Source organism: Acanthopagrus latus, chromosome 3 (genome assembly GCF_904848185.1).
Source record: "Acanthopagrus latus isolate v.2019 chromosome 3, fAcaLat1.1, whole genome shotgun sequence".
NCBI lineage: Eukaryota > Metazoa > Chordata > Actinopteri > Spariformes > Sparidae > Acanthopagrus > Acanthopagrus latus.
In genome coordinates this window covers 14,210,414-14,226,430 of record NC_051041.1, presented here as the reverse complement: position 1 = coordinate 14,226,430, position 16,017 = coordinate 14,210,414, and the positions used below count along the sequence as shown (strand labels likewise).

The window sequence follows — 16,017 nt, the reverse complement described above, 5'->3', positions numbered from 1 at the left end:
TTGTGGACTAAATGTGTTGTGGTTTAGGCGACCGTTAGTACTCGCAGACGATATGGGTATCTTCCAAGGAAGTCTGCAAGCGCAGTGAAGTCAGGACATCTGGATGCAGCCTGAGCTTCACTCCTCTTTCAGTCTGCTCTAACTGAGCCTTACTCAGATTTGGCAACATAAGTTGGTCGTCATAGACGCTGGCAACTCTTTTTGTTTGGATGGCCATAGCAGATAAGGTGAGAATCTGAGGGGATATGAACCTCTATGCGCGAGACCCTCCCAAAAAGAACTGGCCAGCAACTGTGTATCAGAGATGACACAGTGGCCGTCCTACACGTCGCACATGCAAGCAGCAGGAGTGACAAAGACTGAGCTGCACAAGGAATTGGTGCTCCTAAATAGGTAGAAAAAGTGGGTGAAATGCAGAGAGAGCTTTCATCCAATCAAAAAATAAAAATAAAAAAGAACACTTGTCAGACCTGTGAAAAGAATGGAAGAGTGGATTAGCCATTATTAACACAAACATCACATCCAAACAAATACCACATTCATCAGATGTAAAAACTCAGTCAAAGCAAATAGCGATTGAGGAAATGTATACTGTATAATATATTCTATATGCTCAATTAAACAAGTTTGGTTTGGGTTGGTTATTTATTGCTATAAACAGGAAGTGTGAAGTCATGATTAACAGCTTGGCCCCGTTTGCATTTGAGTTGGGCTGGTGTATGGCCAGAAAGTGGGTACCACAGGTCCACTGCCCAATCACCAAAGAATGCTGGTAAACAGACAGCGTTTGTATTGCAATTTTTGAGTCTTACAATCATACGCACACTAACACACTGATGGAAGAGCCATCGGTTGCAATTTGGGGTTCAGTATCGTGCCCAAATACACTTTGACATGTAGACTGCAGGGACTGGGGATCAAACCGCCAACCCTTAGATCGGTGGATGACCGCTGTACTCCTGAGTCACAGCCACCACAGGTGGTACCACCTGTAGCGGGATATTCTGGATTCACTCTATACGGTGGAAGGACGAAGAGACACCTCATTCATCTTTATACATAACCAGTGGTTTAGATTATACACTTCTTAATGTTATTTTAAGTGGCTTTGCTCCATACATTACAGTTCTATCAACACTTTCAGTTATCAGATCTTAGATTTGAATACAGCGTCCATACGGTGTGTATTCAGCGGCAAAGACATACAGTTTGATGCAGGCTGTCTAATGTTCTTAACTGGTGTCTGCACGTTTTTGCCTGAACCTGTGAATGGAACAACAGAACTCGTTTTAATGCTTCAGCATGACGGAGACATGTTCAATACCGAAGACATCAAATCATAGTCTTTCTCCTTAAACACACTGTTCGGTGTGGAGCTGTGACATTCACAATATCTGCCGTGCATTTGTCTTGTTTTTCTCAAAATGACACAAGAAAGCTCCAAAACATGCTTGAAAGGATCTCGGCTGGTTATCCAAGGCTTGACGAGAAGCGGACATATGTGCACTACTGTAAATGCATCTGCAGGAGCTGTGCGTCTGCTTTGATGTATTGATTCGGCGGAATGGTGGGTAATGGTATCGGAGAGGGAGGAGAATGGGGCAGGTACCCCACCGTGATGGTGAGCTGGAGGTGGTTTATCAAACTGCCTCTTTCTCACCCCTCACAAACACATTCTACGATTCATCTGTCTGGCTCCCCTTCTTAATGCTACAATTTTAGAAAAAGTCCCTTTTTTTTCCACAGCGCTGGAACTTGTCAGAGAAGGAAAAGCACAAGAGTAATTCATAGCATTAACAATGGCTCTGTTTCTGGGCCCACTGTAACACACTGTGTTTACCGACTCAAAATGTCTGCTGTGAGGAAGCACCACAGTCGTCACACTTGAGGTTTACTGTGGACTTCGCTCTCCTTTCTCTCTATTTGGTCAGTTTTTTTTTTTTTCTGATGTCCTCCAGCCATGCCCCGCAGCCATTGGCACCCTCCGCATCCACCCGAGAGCTTGGCATTAGAGACCATGTTGACACATCAGAGAGTTTGCGCGCTCAAACGGGCACAGTTGGCAGAAACGACACGTGACAGCTAACAGATGAAGGCGCCGTGTGTTCGCCCTATATGTGCATGTAGATGCGTGCCATAGTTTATATTACATTTATCTGTCTTATATCACTTCAAAGACATATCGGCTACTCCCTTGGCAAGAATGCAACTCATGTTTATATTCGTACTGTATTTATATAAATAGAAACAGTCCCTTGAGCGATTCTCCACCCAAAATCTACATAAAGCTTGAATGGTGTTTGTAGTTTCCTTTTTGAAAGGGAATGGAGGGTTGGGTTGGCCTGAATTTCTGTCCCGAATGTGATTTTTGAAGCGCCAGACAAACTTCAGTGTTTAGCAGTACACTTTGCTATTATTGGAATTTTGAGTCTAATGGGAGATAAGGACAGGAGGGGAGACATTAGCCACTGTCTTTGCCTCCAAAGTCTCAACTCCTCTGCTTGTTGAACAGTTATAAGTGTGTATGGTTGTACTCACGGCACTGCATTTGTGCACAAGGAGAAGGGAAGCTTCCTTGCCGGTGTTTAAAACGCCATAGAGGAGCTCCATTTCCAGTCTTTGCAATCTTTTGACCCTCTTTTTTCGGTGCAGCCGATGGAACGTCCCCTTCCTTGAATACTGATTTGGACGTCAATTAGCATAGCAGCGACGGAAGCTTCAGAGCGCTCGGATCACCTCTTGTTGGATTTATATTATTTCTAATGACAAGCTGTCATTTCTATTTTTATTGCATGCTCTTCTATATTTTTACTATTTTATTACCTTATGCACGGGGGTTGCAAAGACAATTTCATTGATTGACATGTGAATGTCCAATGATAATAAAAAAACTCTTGAATCTTGAATCTCTTGAGTCATGAAAAAAACAATTTCAATTTCGAACCCTTCCTGCAGCATATGCCTCCAGAAGGGCTTCAGAGAGAGGTGGAAGGCAACATCCAGTATTCAACCATATCTGGACAAAAATAAAAGTGTGGAAGTCACTGAAATGGACAGCAGAGACGAGGATTAAACTTAACAAGTGGATTTAAAATATTTTATGGACATTTTACTGCTGTTCTGTGCTGCTAAAATGTATGACTGTTGCTATTCACTGTGGATTCAGGCTTGCCAAAGCCTTGTTCTCTGTCAATAAAGAAACTATAAGCTTCCATCCTCTTATGTCCTGTAAGTGTTTCATACTTAACAGATTGATTTCAGGTCGAATATATTGAGCATAGTTACAGTAGTTGGCATCCATAAGGGTATGAATCCATGAGTGCTACCACTACAGCTATTACCACCATAATTATTATGACTATTGTTTCTGTAGTTCAAATGTGTCATTACAGCTATATCATTTAATCAGCCCGAAGATCAGTGCCATCTGAAAATCAATGAATCTAAATAACCTCAACTTTACTTCCCTCCTGTCTCTAAACGTCTGCTGTCATAATCGGCTCCTGCCCAGGTTCCCCCTGGAGGGAGCTCTAAATCACTCTGTACATCACTCACTTCTGTACAAACATCCCCTCCAATGTACTGCCCACTGAGCTGAAACAACAGGGAGGCCAGCGTGGATCGATACGACCAGATTTCGCTCTTGAGGAACAATTGGCGTGGTGCTCTGAACACGGTACAATGTCCTGTCGCGTCGAGCGCTGATCTGAAAGGCCGGGCGGCTGCAACGCTACAGAGGAAACTGGGTATGACAGCTAACACGTAAGCTCTGCATTCGAAGAGTGACAACACAGGTGGATGGAATGGGAACCTGCAATCGCGAGACAAGACGCACGGATGATATGTAGACACACAAATACACACGACAACACAAAGATGTACACACAAAGCGACTCAGGTATAAGGGAATATAAAGCCCTTGTCACAAGAGGAGGTTTGTTGGTCTGGTTTTGCATTTCTCCACTGAGATGGAAAAGGACAAAGGCATCTGCGTTCATGTGGACTGAGTGTATTAGATAGAACGATGGAGACAGAGGGGAGGGGGGGCAGATGGATTGGGGGACGGTAAGAGGGGAAAGTGAGCAGCTTTTCCTGTGTAACAAAAACATCCTGCATTGTCTGGGGCAGCCTGGGAATCCCCAGCAGCAAATACAGAAGAGAAATAATCCTGCTGCACTTCTGGGCATGCATGCACAGACAGGCACGCACGCATGCATGCACACAAATGTGCACACAAAAATGTGTGAGTGCACACATGCATATGGTGGACAAAATGTCAGATGCACTCAGTTAAATATCTGCAATGCATCAGTGTTTAGAAAGGACATTAACACAATTGGTTTCTACTTAAACGCAGAGTGTCTTTGTCTATCATCCAACAAACTAAATGAAGATGAATACGGAAGCTGAGGAAGTCGACGGAAACCCTGCGACTCTTCGAGGTTTGTGTGACAGAATGAAGTATCTTCCCACATCTACACTGCATGTGGATGTTGTCTTTCATTCCACTGACTGTGGCAAGGGGCTCACACTTGCTCCACTTAAGTATAGTTACATGAAGAATACAGAAAAATTAGTCTTTCATCAGAGCTTTTTAATGTGCATTGGCAGTGTACTTCTGTCATCGTTACAAAAATCCATCAATCATTCAATAATTCCTCTTCACCATTTTGACGGGCCGCAACTAATAATAATTTTCACTAGGTATTCTAAAGTAATACTGAGAAAAAAGCTTGTAACAAGTAATTGTAGGCGGTATCTTCAAATTACATAGTGTGTTTTACCAGTAATACCAGAAAATATAATTGGTTTACTGTTTCACATGAGACAAAAACATCCATTTTTAGTTTATGTATGATGTAATGTTTTCGAATGGGAAGTGCTTTCAGTTTTGTGAGATGCAGTATTTCATTCTCTGTACCCCTGTCAGAATTGGAACATTTGATGCTGTAATTCTTTAAAGGATATGCCTGCCCAGGGACTGCTGAGGAAATGTTGCCATCTAGCTAACACTGAGACAGTCAATTACTGTCCATTCTTTCTGTTGGATAAAAAAAAAAAAAAAAAATGAAATAAAGCAACTGGCTTTAAAACCAATCCACAAACAGACACGCTTGCCCCAAAAAATAAAAATCCCACCCTTCAGGCAGCAGAGAGAGTTAAGTGACTGCCCCGATGCAGAGTATGTGAGCAGCTTTTTGATTCAGATGGTACCAGACACGATGAGACAGACAGCGGTGGTCTAACCTCAAATCATTAACACATCATTTCCAGACACGTTCACCCTTTGCAGTGACAGGTGCGACTGCATGTGTGTGTCTTTATTAGTGTGACATGTACTAGAGTGTTAGCAGGTGCTTTTTATCTTTCCATCTGTCTGCTGGAGCTTTGCGCATGTGTGTCTGCACTTTTAAAATCTATGTGTGTGTGTGTGTGTGCGTCTACCAGAAGATCCACACCAGAGGGCCAAAACAGAGGATGTGACATGCACAGTTTCATTCAGTTTGGGCTTTTTACAAATGTGAAAATGGGATGGTTCCCTGCGCACATCTGTCTCTCATGCCGAGTGCTTCATCGCCATACAAATCGCCATGCAAATCCGAGAGTTCAGACTATAATGCCGGTCATGTGCTTATACAAACTAGCGTGACAAACGGTGCGGTGACAAGCTCTCGAATGGCTTCCTCTCATGGCCTTACATGCCCAGTACAATGGCATGACTGAGTCATTCAGGAGAGGAATTTATACAATATTACATGGTTCTTTGCAACGAACAGCGGCTGATGGCTGAAGACGAAACTGTGAAACACACAGACAAGGGCAACGGCCTAGCAAATTTTAGATTGAAGACTTCTGTGAAAGGGAAGAAAGACGAAGAGGAGCTGAGAGAGCGGATGCCGAGAGAGTAACTTCTGCTAAATATATCAGTGGTCATAGTGTAATTAAACACTTGAGCTCAGAGGGTTCCAGGCAGAGGACAGAGTCCTAATCCTGCTCTCAGTCAGGTGTGTCATCTGACTCACTGATGATGGCTGCACTGTTCCTGGGTGATCCCTGTTTGTCTGGCAATCTCAATAATGTTGATTACTCTGTGTGTGTGTGTGTGTGTGCGTGTGTGCGTGTGTGCGTGTGTGCGTGTGTGTGTGTGTGTGCGTGTGTGTGTGTGCGTGTGTGTGTGCGTGTGTGCGTGCATGTGTGTGTCTGTAAACAGACACCTTTACAGGAGCTAACACTAGCCTTTACTCATTCTCATCTCTCACTACAACATCCCCCCCCCCACACACACAATTAATGGAGCATTAGTGTCCATCCACAGACAAGGGTGCATGTGTGTCCTTTGTTATTTGTGTGTGTGCGTGCACCTTAAAATAGAAATGGCGAACTGGCTTTAGCTTATAGGTTACAGTGACACCATGTTGTATGGATGTGAAGTGTGGTGTGCATTCCACTGACTGAATCCTTAACTAGCGTTACATAACGTTAACCTTGCCAGCAGTTTCCCTGGGAAACAGCGCTGTGAATCAGTGGTAGATGTGGGGATGACAACGACGACAGTAATGTAAATATGCTCTTTATGCAGACGCCAGTATGTACACACATGCATACTGTATATAGAGTGCAGTACAATACTTACTAAGGGGGTTACTAAATTCAAATCCAATACTAGACAGGGTACAAATATTATCATACATAATCATTTAGATCATGCAATACTTGTTTATACTTGTTATTTTCCTTTGTCATTTGTTGTGAGTTTTTTTTAAAGAAAATATAATAATAATGCACTGAAAGTGACTTAAGGCTTAGTTTTTATATATAAAAAAAAAAAACAATCAAACACTGTACATTATTGGAACACATTCTTCAATGCATTCAATGACCTTGTGGCTCTTCCTCCGGGAGGCCGGTCATTTTGTACAGTGCTCTCATGTAGCAGTAGCACAAAAAGTGTTTGTTTTTGTTGTTTTTTAACTAAGGATAGCTCTTTCAGTGTCCTATGGTCATGCAGTTACAGTTGCAGAGTACTTTACTGTAATAAAGAAAATGTGACAATATGCCTTCACTAGAGTCAGTGTTGAATAGCATGTTTTGCTCATCCAGCCTGGAGCAATAGTCTTCCTGACGAAGGTTTGATGACCCAAACATCCTATCCAATAAAGCTGATGTTAAATGAAGACAAGTTGTGACATAGTTTTTATTTCTACATACATTTTAATTCAATCATTACTATTAAAAAGGTGTAGCTGGAGGGTGCCCTGGTAGCTCATCTGGTTTAGTGTCTTCTCCATGTGCTAAGGTTGAGGCTGGAGGTTTGATTCTACTCCGTGACCTTTACTAAAGTGAGTCCAAGTAATGTCATACAACCTTTTTAGAACATCTCAAAAAGCTGTCCCTTGGGCATCTGTAACTGAAGTTGAACTGATGTCTAAAAAGAGATTAAAACTTTAATTTTGAAGCCTGTAAAGGTGTCACTTGGATGTCAACAGTGAAGGTTAAAAAGGCCACCAAGGCGCTCCAACAGACACATTTGGACCACTATCATACAGGGTATGATTTTCACAGTAATGACCCTGTCTGTTTCTAAGGTGAGTACGGAAGAAGTGGGAGGACGGTGGCTATTTACAAAATATACTGTATTATTTGATACCAGGAAAACAAAGTATGATCCAACAATCATCAGTTATTGACATAATCATGTAAGCTCTGAGTGTGACACATGAAGGATACACATTGTGTAGACAAGACACTGTCCAGCCTTCAAGGACAACTGAGTTTCTTTGTCAACCTGGGGTATTTCCAATAGATCTGTCTATTGGGCTTGATGTTTTGCGCTAACTTTGCATTCACCACCCTCAGATGTGGAATGGTTACAGTGCCATCTGTATAAATAGGTAACAAATAGACTCATAATGCATTCTATTGTCTTGCTACACGCTAACGCGATTTCCTGATGCACCACTAACCATCGCGCTCCGAACTTGACAGAGGATTGTACAAATCATGGCGTACGGAAGCGCTGGTTGCATATTTGTAAATCGGGATTAGAGGCCAATCTCATGGCAGGTTGATTGAATCGGGCCGCCTGTCTTCCTCCCGTCCTAAGCCCCTTGGCGCTTTCAGGAGGGGAGAGATAAAGGGATTTGGGCTCTCTGAGATTTGCAGTGAGACTTCTTATACCACCCCCCCAACACACACAGACACTCACTCACACACATACACACACGCACATCTCCACCTCATACCCCCAGCTGCTGAGCAGATTGTTTTCAACCAGGGCCCCGAGGCAAGAGCCCACAATATACGCTTCTCAAATTCATGCTTTCAATACCTCTGGCATGGCGTTTTCTAACTGAATGTTCCGCGCGGGCCTGATTTGATAAAAAGCACTTGCTTTGAGATAAAGTTGTCATCCAAAGGTCAGACCACCCCGCAAACAGGAATCAGTCCTAATTCATTGTGGTGTAAAATGATTTTAACTTTAAGGTTTTAGTTAACTGGATGAATTGGCTTGAAAAATGTATTTTATATTAAAAAAAAACCCCAAACTGCTTGACAGTCAGCATGATAGAGGAGACCGAAACTTCTGCCGTCCTACTAACGAGTCCCCGAGCTTCAAAACGTATTTCAGCGCCAAAACTCAATGCAGATACAATTCCTCATCTTCCTACGAATGACTTCCCCCAAAACTGGCCACGTTCACGGTGCTCTCTGCAGATTATACAGTTCGGGGACTTTCAAATTACATTCAATTGGTAAATAAATAATCTAGAAAAATGTGATATGTAACATTACTGTACTGTATTATTGTACTCGCAACATCTGCATTTCTTTCGCTGGAACTGAGGTGGAATTAGATACTATTTCTTCTTTATTTCAAGCCAGCCAGTTGCTTTCATTCAGTACTAAAGACATGGGATTAAGCTCAAAAGTTTTAGTTGAAAAGATGTCAGTCTTCACATTTCTTCTGATGAGTTTTACGTGGGTAGAAAAATATGAATTCAGTCGATTATTAGAGAGTAGGTTGAAATTAATCGATTGCCACCCACTTAAATATGTTGGAATCACCTAAATGATAATTGGAAAAAAACAATCCCCAACACTGTTTTGCGCTGATACCAGATAAACCTAACCCCCAGCCCCTGTATCTGTATAAGACAAGACATGTGAGAAAATGGAGAATAAACTCAGTGTTTTATAATGGTGAGATGTTAACCTTCACCTTCAGAGCATGAGAGAGTTTCTCCCATAAAGCTCAGAGGCACGGCTGGAATGAATAAAACCATGCTGACGTTAAAACAAGAATACCAGTGCGCTCCGGCACAGAGATGGAATTGAGAGTCCACTGGGCATGGTTTGCTGTGTTTCAATATTTACATGTCCATGAGCTTTCCATTTTTCGCAGGGCCTTCTGACGGAGAACAACCCCTTTTCCTCAACAGCTTGTCTTATTTCCTGTGCGCGCTCTCTATAACATCTCAGACTTCTTTTGCAAAACCTGTAATATCTAGTCTCTTTAAAGAAGAAATAAAGGGAACACTGACCTCTGAGAACCTCTGGACATCCTGTGTGAGGGTCCCCACACGGCTCCAGTTGTAGTAGGTAAGAAACTTCACCACCGCGGGGTTCACAGCGTTGTCGGATGGGACAGTGCGGAAGAAGTTGGGGTACTTTTTCTTGTCTGCCAGAACTGGGGTTGTTGCTGCGAATGACAGCTGGAAGGAGACAGAAGACAGAACAATACAGTGAGCCCGATGGTTAAACACAACATTTGTGAAATGTCAAATATTGTGTCACTTAACCTAAACGCACCAAATGTGAGATACATGGTCTGCCCTTGCTTTTGACTCTTATTATTACAGGAACTAAACCATGGCCGCGCACACATGCTTATTCACAGTCCGAGGGTGTGGACGAGTTAACTCTTTCAAATTACTTCAAATGTCAGCGATACAGGCCCATCAAAGCGTAACTATAAATAGATCTGTAAATATTGGGCGGCTATTGACGACCCCCGTATGAATGACCTTTTAAACCAGCCTCACACTGAGCCTTCGCCTCTGTGTGTGAGTATGTATAGGTGTGCAAGTTTGTGTGTTTGTGTGTGTGATTCATCTCTGGGTTCAAAAGTTGAAAGCATTTCCGTTCTTTACTTCAAGCAGGATTTGAATCAGATTGCTCACACACACACACACACACAAACACGCACACACACATACACAGACACCTAAGAATAACCTCAAATGCTAATTGCCTTTGTACGCACACGTTTTATTCAGTCCGACCGCTGTAACCTAAGCACATTTGAAGCATCTCCTGTAACTCTATTCATGTTCAAAAAAGGTACCAAACTTTCAAAGGCAAACTTTTTAAAGTATTTTTCCAGCGCATTAGTACGTTAATGATCTAAATATGATGCAGCAGCATAAACCCACACTGAATGCAGTCGGAGAGGTTGGAGTGTGTTAAGCTGATACCGGTCTGGGGAAAGGAGCTAAGATTTATTAAGTGATTAATGTGGTGCGGGCGTGCCCGTGAAACGCGATGAGAATGTCTTTAAATGTATCCCAAATAAAGTGCAAAGCCCCTCTTCTTTTTTCTTTTCTTCACAACACAGACACTATCACCACCTGCCGTCACAGTCGTCCTAATTTCCACCCTTCCCACCTTTCATTTGTCACTTCCATGCTAATCAAGCTTTGCTCTCCCGCTATCTCCCACTACGTCGCAGATTTTCAACAGTAGGTCACTAATTTTCTCCAGAGGCAGAAATGGCTTTAATTAATTTTTCCATTAAGATTAGAATTTGCAAGTTTGCACGATATAACAACCAACATGTGGTATAACGGACCAAAAAAAAAAAAAAAAAAGAAATCTGCCACTTTATTGTTAATTTGCCCTTTTTGTGTTCAGTTTATTTCTGTTTTAAGCAGAATCACAGTACTCGATTTGCAGAACTGTAACTAATATGCGCACTATAAAAACAGTAGTCATTTCCCATGATGTGTTTAGAGCAGAGCGCGACAACACAGTTACAGACATTATCACCAAACACCAAAGACACTTTTGTAAACATACATACATTTCTTTCCTACCAGGTACTGACTGTTTAGGCAGCTGAAATGAGATAATAGGGCACCGTGCTCTACTTTCAGTGTCATATCTCTGTTAATATAACCAGCGATAGGAATCAGCTCGGGGTTAATTACATACTTTGTAGAGATTAAGCAGAACTTGTGATTCACGATAGCGATCAACACTAGGATATGATAATTCAGACTGAGACCAAGAGGTACACCAGCAGATTTCCTAAAAGTGTTGCGAAAGCCTTGAGGAGTTCAAGCACCTCCTAACTTTAAGGATGACTGTGATCTTGTCATTAAGCCTCTACCCACTTCCAGACATCGTCACTACTCATTAATCACAGCACCGCTCGTATACTCGCGCGCTCACTGAAACCTGATACTGTAGGTTGAAAAGAGAGTAACCCAGGATGACAGAAATGTGGGAAATTAACTGAAGGTTTAGAGGGCATTCATGAGTCAAACATCATTTATGGATGGCAGGACTGACAGTCCTAGGAATTGACTATATGATGCTAGATAGCGTGACGGCTCTGATTCGACAGCTGGACTTGAGTGTCTTGGGGAGAAATACAGTAAAATCAAAATAGATTTTTTTTTTTATTTCTTAAACATGCGTAACATTAAAGATGACAAACGAGGGTCGATGCTAACGGCCTCACACAGATCTTACCCAGACCTCATCGATGAAAGGGATGTTTATATGTATGTATAACTAATGTAACTCACAAATAACAAACTGAACCAGGTGCTGACTCCAATGTGGTTCATCATCCAATGCTGCTACCGTAGTTTTTGTGTGACATACCTATCTTAATGTCAGGGCTAAAACTGGCTACTTAACATGAAGAACCCTGATAAATATGGCACTTTAAAAGCCAAAAGTGTGCAGTGAAATCATTATGTTTTTTCCCACAATAATGCTAAATTGTGATTGTCAAATTGGCAGGAAGTGAGCTGGATGGCATCCTTGGGGCAGCTGGTGTTTGGCTAACAGAGCTAACAGCTAACTGAACTCAAAGAGCTAACAGCTGAACAAACAGTAGGACTAAGAGTTTACGTGTGCTGAAATACTTCAACTGAGTAAAGTTTGGAGATGAAAGTACTTTGAATGTGAATACTTTCAGCTAACAACTACTGATGGTAAAAACAAATGAAAGAAAAACGCGTTTTGAATTTGGCTGTTGATATTCACAGTACCTAAATTGGAGGCCTGTCTTTTATTACAGACTCATCAACCTCTATTATATCAGCCAAGCCATTTCAGAGGATCCCAAGTCTGCAAGTCGACATCCAACCAGTGGGAAACCCTCAGTTTGGCCCACTAAATCACCACTTTCTGCACAGACCCACAGGGGGTTTGTGTTCACACATCAGCCAGACAGGCTTTTAAAACAACACATGGATTACAGCCATCAATTAAGCAGGAAGAAAGGCCTTTATCTTGCTACCACTGTTAAATCCAAAATCACCCACCAGTCTTAGAGGGCTTCAAGGGGTCTTTCCAGTGTTGCCTTAATCGGCATTTAGCTAAGGCTGTTTGCTACACCCACACTGGGAGATGCTTCCATGGATCTCTAATAAGAGCGATTGATCTTCTCAAGCAAAATTGATTGCACCAGTTCTCTCATGACTTCACTGGGAGGAGACTTTGTGGCCAGCAACCGCCTTATTGCCTCTCCCCCTTAGCTGTTTTTTGTTTTGCCTGTGTTGTGTTCCTTTTGTAGGAGTTGTTTTTGCTTTTGGCAAAATTGTGTGTTTCGTCCGTTAGAACACTACACCGAGCTGAGAAGAACAAGAGGAACTGCAGAAAACAACATCGACCAACAATCATACATGCTGAATTTAAAATGAACCGAAGGTGCAGACGCTACACTGCTGGTTATCCTTTTGATTTTCTCTTAGAAGGGAAGTAGTATAACTTTTGATTTGGTTCAAGAGAAAATGTAAACATATGACTGATAAAAAAGAACATATTAAAACCAGCAATGTATGATGACTTTCTCTGATTCAAATAACCAAAAATGTTTTAACAAAGGGCTCAGGAACCATTTGGATTGTAAGAAAGAAAGCGTATTGTCTCTGCTAATAATGTTCATGCGCGGAAAAATCCAATAAAGGATTATTGAATTGGAGGCCATCAGATTTGTCAAGTAAAGGCCTTGACATATAACCGAAATGGAAATGGACCATCGCAAAATAGATTTGAGTTTTAAAGACAAAACTGCATGCAAAACTCATTTGAGGTGAAACGGGACACTCTTTGCCAGCTCAAGGGTTGCTGTTCAAACTAGAGATTGTAATTCAGCATTTTTGCATGACCACCTCCGTGGACACAATGAGAGTAGAAGACAGATCAAGACCCAACCGGCTGTCTGTCAAATCGAGAGACACACATCTCACCAAGCTGGTCATGTAGCACCACTTCTTTCAACTGCACGGACAGCCTAGTTTTATGAAAGGACGTCAGCAAAATACTTCTTTAATGTCCAATCATGATGCCAGGCAAGTTTCTCCATCTGTTTTGTGTCAGTAAAATCTAGGACAGGGACAAAATATGCCTTGTTTAGCTGCTGAATCCAGGTCAGCTGATGTGAGGGGGCTAAAGTTTACTCAGATAAAACGCATGAAGTCTATAGGCCAATCTAAGTCAGCTACAGCACAATTTTGTTAATTAAGACAGCCGAGATGAGAGGGAGCTCCTATGTATTATTTAAAGAATAGCCTAGTCTTTATCTAACTCTGAACAGCCATTTTCGGAGGAAAAGCCAAAAATAGTTCCATGATATCACACATCTGAGAGTAGTGGCTTATGTAAGAGGGTTTTAAAGAGGGCCAACCCAAATAGGATGGTCTTTGGTGAAGAGCACTATACCAATGTTAGATTTACACATGCCATGTGCACATACACACAAATCACGCACAGGTTAAGGCACATGCATTCACATACTCCCTAACCACAGATGTCTCTGATTCACACAATCTACAGCAGCCTTCCTTTGCTAGCAGTAATTAAAACTGTGGAAATGGGCTCCGGGCAGCTTCTCCCTCTCATCTCACCACAAGGTCACGGAGGGCTCTCGGTAATGTGACTGAGGATCCGTCTGGCCCCACTGAGACGTAACGTTTTCCTCAAGTCTCGAGGTGAATCGCTGATACCATCGCGGTGGAGATCTATTCAGACATCCTGTACACACAGTCGCTTGTTCCGTTCTGTTTCAAGTTTGAACAAAAGCTTTGCTGCCTCTCGGTTTGGGCTTATTACAGTCGCAATCCCACCAGTCCATGTTTATGCACGGGCGAGAAGTGAGAGAACAGAAAAGAGAAAAGAGGTACAGAAAGGCAAGTTGAGACGTTAACGCTGATTCATACGACACACCTTGAGAAAGATCTGAATCGAACTTCTTAATATGTCAATCAGCAACCAATTTTTTGTAAGGCTGTTGGCAGTTGTCATGACCGCTGTCCACAGTGCTGATTCTATTCTGAGCTGAGCTACAACCCCACTGGTGAGGATACACATACATATAAGAGCAGCAGTTTATTGAGTTACTCAGTTTCTTGTACCATAACCAGCAAATTATAAGATACTTATACTGTATGTTAAACTAAGACAAGAACAAAGAAAAGGTTTAAAGCTAATAAGTGCATGAGCAATTGTGAGCAAGTTAGCATTTAGTGTGAGCATTGTCATAGCACATGGTGGTTGAATGGTTATGGAGTGGTCTTGGGTTTGATTCTCTAACATAAACATGAATATTAGGTTGTTTATCCAGTCAGTGCCCCTTGACCAAAACAGTGGCTTAGAGCTGGATATGGTCACAGGGCGCCCACTGCGAATTGAAATGAAATAATAATTTAGTTCAGGGCATTCAGTCTAGGGCAAAGTTAGGGTACAAATGACCCACGGACAGATTCGTCGCTCAAGCAAAGCTGTAAATACGGCTAAGAATGTGATTAGTAATTGACTTTCCATTTGATAGACGCTGCAATAGCTTCTCCTTAATTATCAGTGCTCTTTGCAGGAGTTAGGCATTGCGAGTCAATGTGCGAGACAAAGTTGGTTTGTCTTTCCAACTACGCTATCACACAGTCGCAGTTAAAGACCTAGATATACATGTTAAAGCCCTTATTACCATCATCCACTGCGAAACGTCTCTTTGTTTATTGCTTCTGGAATATACCGGCCTGATTTGTTCTGGGATTGGTAATCAATGGTGCATAAATTAAAGGCAACAAGCCCCACAACCTATGCTATTGCCAGCAGTTTGAAGGAGAAATGGGTAAGATGCAAGAGAGTGTGTCTAATCACATTGACGGATCTAATAGCATTGATTGGTCCTAGCGGGACTGCTTCGCAATAGGATCTGCTGGTGCTAATTGTGTAGTTGGCCTTTGAATAATGAAGTGGCTATCATGGAGAGGCTGGATAAAAAATGAATGGTAGGTAAATATCAGCTCACTCACAGTGCTTTGCTCATGCCTTTTCATGTTTGTTATGCCAAAGGTGTTACATCGCTGACTAATCTGAAACTGTGGGTTTGTAATCTGACAGTGCCATCGATGCATTCAACACAGAAATGAAGTCTTGCACAAAAATTCAGTTCAGCAAAATTGATGTTCCACCGCCAGCGTTCACCACTTATCCAATAACAAGTACTTAGAAACAAGCTGCCACTATTTGATCAAGTATCTAGGCACAAATATCAATAAGACCATAAGTTTTGTGGGAAAGCCAGATCAATATTTCAACAACACGCTGACAAACCTGTAAAAACATCCAAAAATAAAAGCACACTCTCTGCTTTTACATTTACTTTATCTCCACAAAATCTACCTTACAAATTCCACTACAAATCTCAAAATGTTCCTTTTGGAAGATTTGTAGCTTTGCGATGCAAGTGCGCTGCAGCAAGTACTTATGGGATATCGACAA

The 16,017-nt window shown here is 42.0% G+C and overlaps 1 protein-coding gene across 4 annotated transcripts in view; it reads right to left on the bottom strand.

The window, feature by feature from the left end:
• gabbr2 (gamma-aminobutyric acid (GABA) B receptor, 2) overlaps window positions 1-16,017 on the bottom strand; it is a 197,073-nt gene that overhangs the window by 83,517 nt on the left and 97,539 nt on the right. For all 4 annotated transcript variants that reach the window (XM_037093801.1, XM_037093800.1, XM_037093799.1 and 1 more), the window contains one exon: window positions 9,543-9,713. In XM_037093801.1, the coding sequence (XP_036949696.1) occupies window positions 9,543-9,713 (171 nt within the window). The remainder of the gene's footprint in view (window positions 1-9,542; window positions 9,714-16,017) is intronic.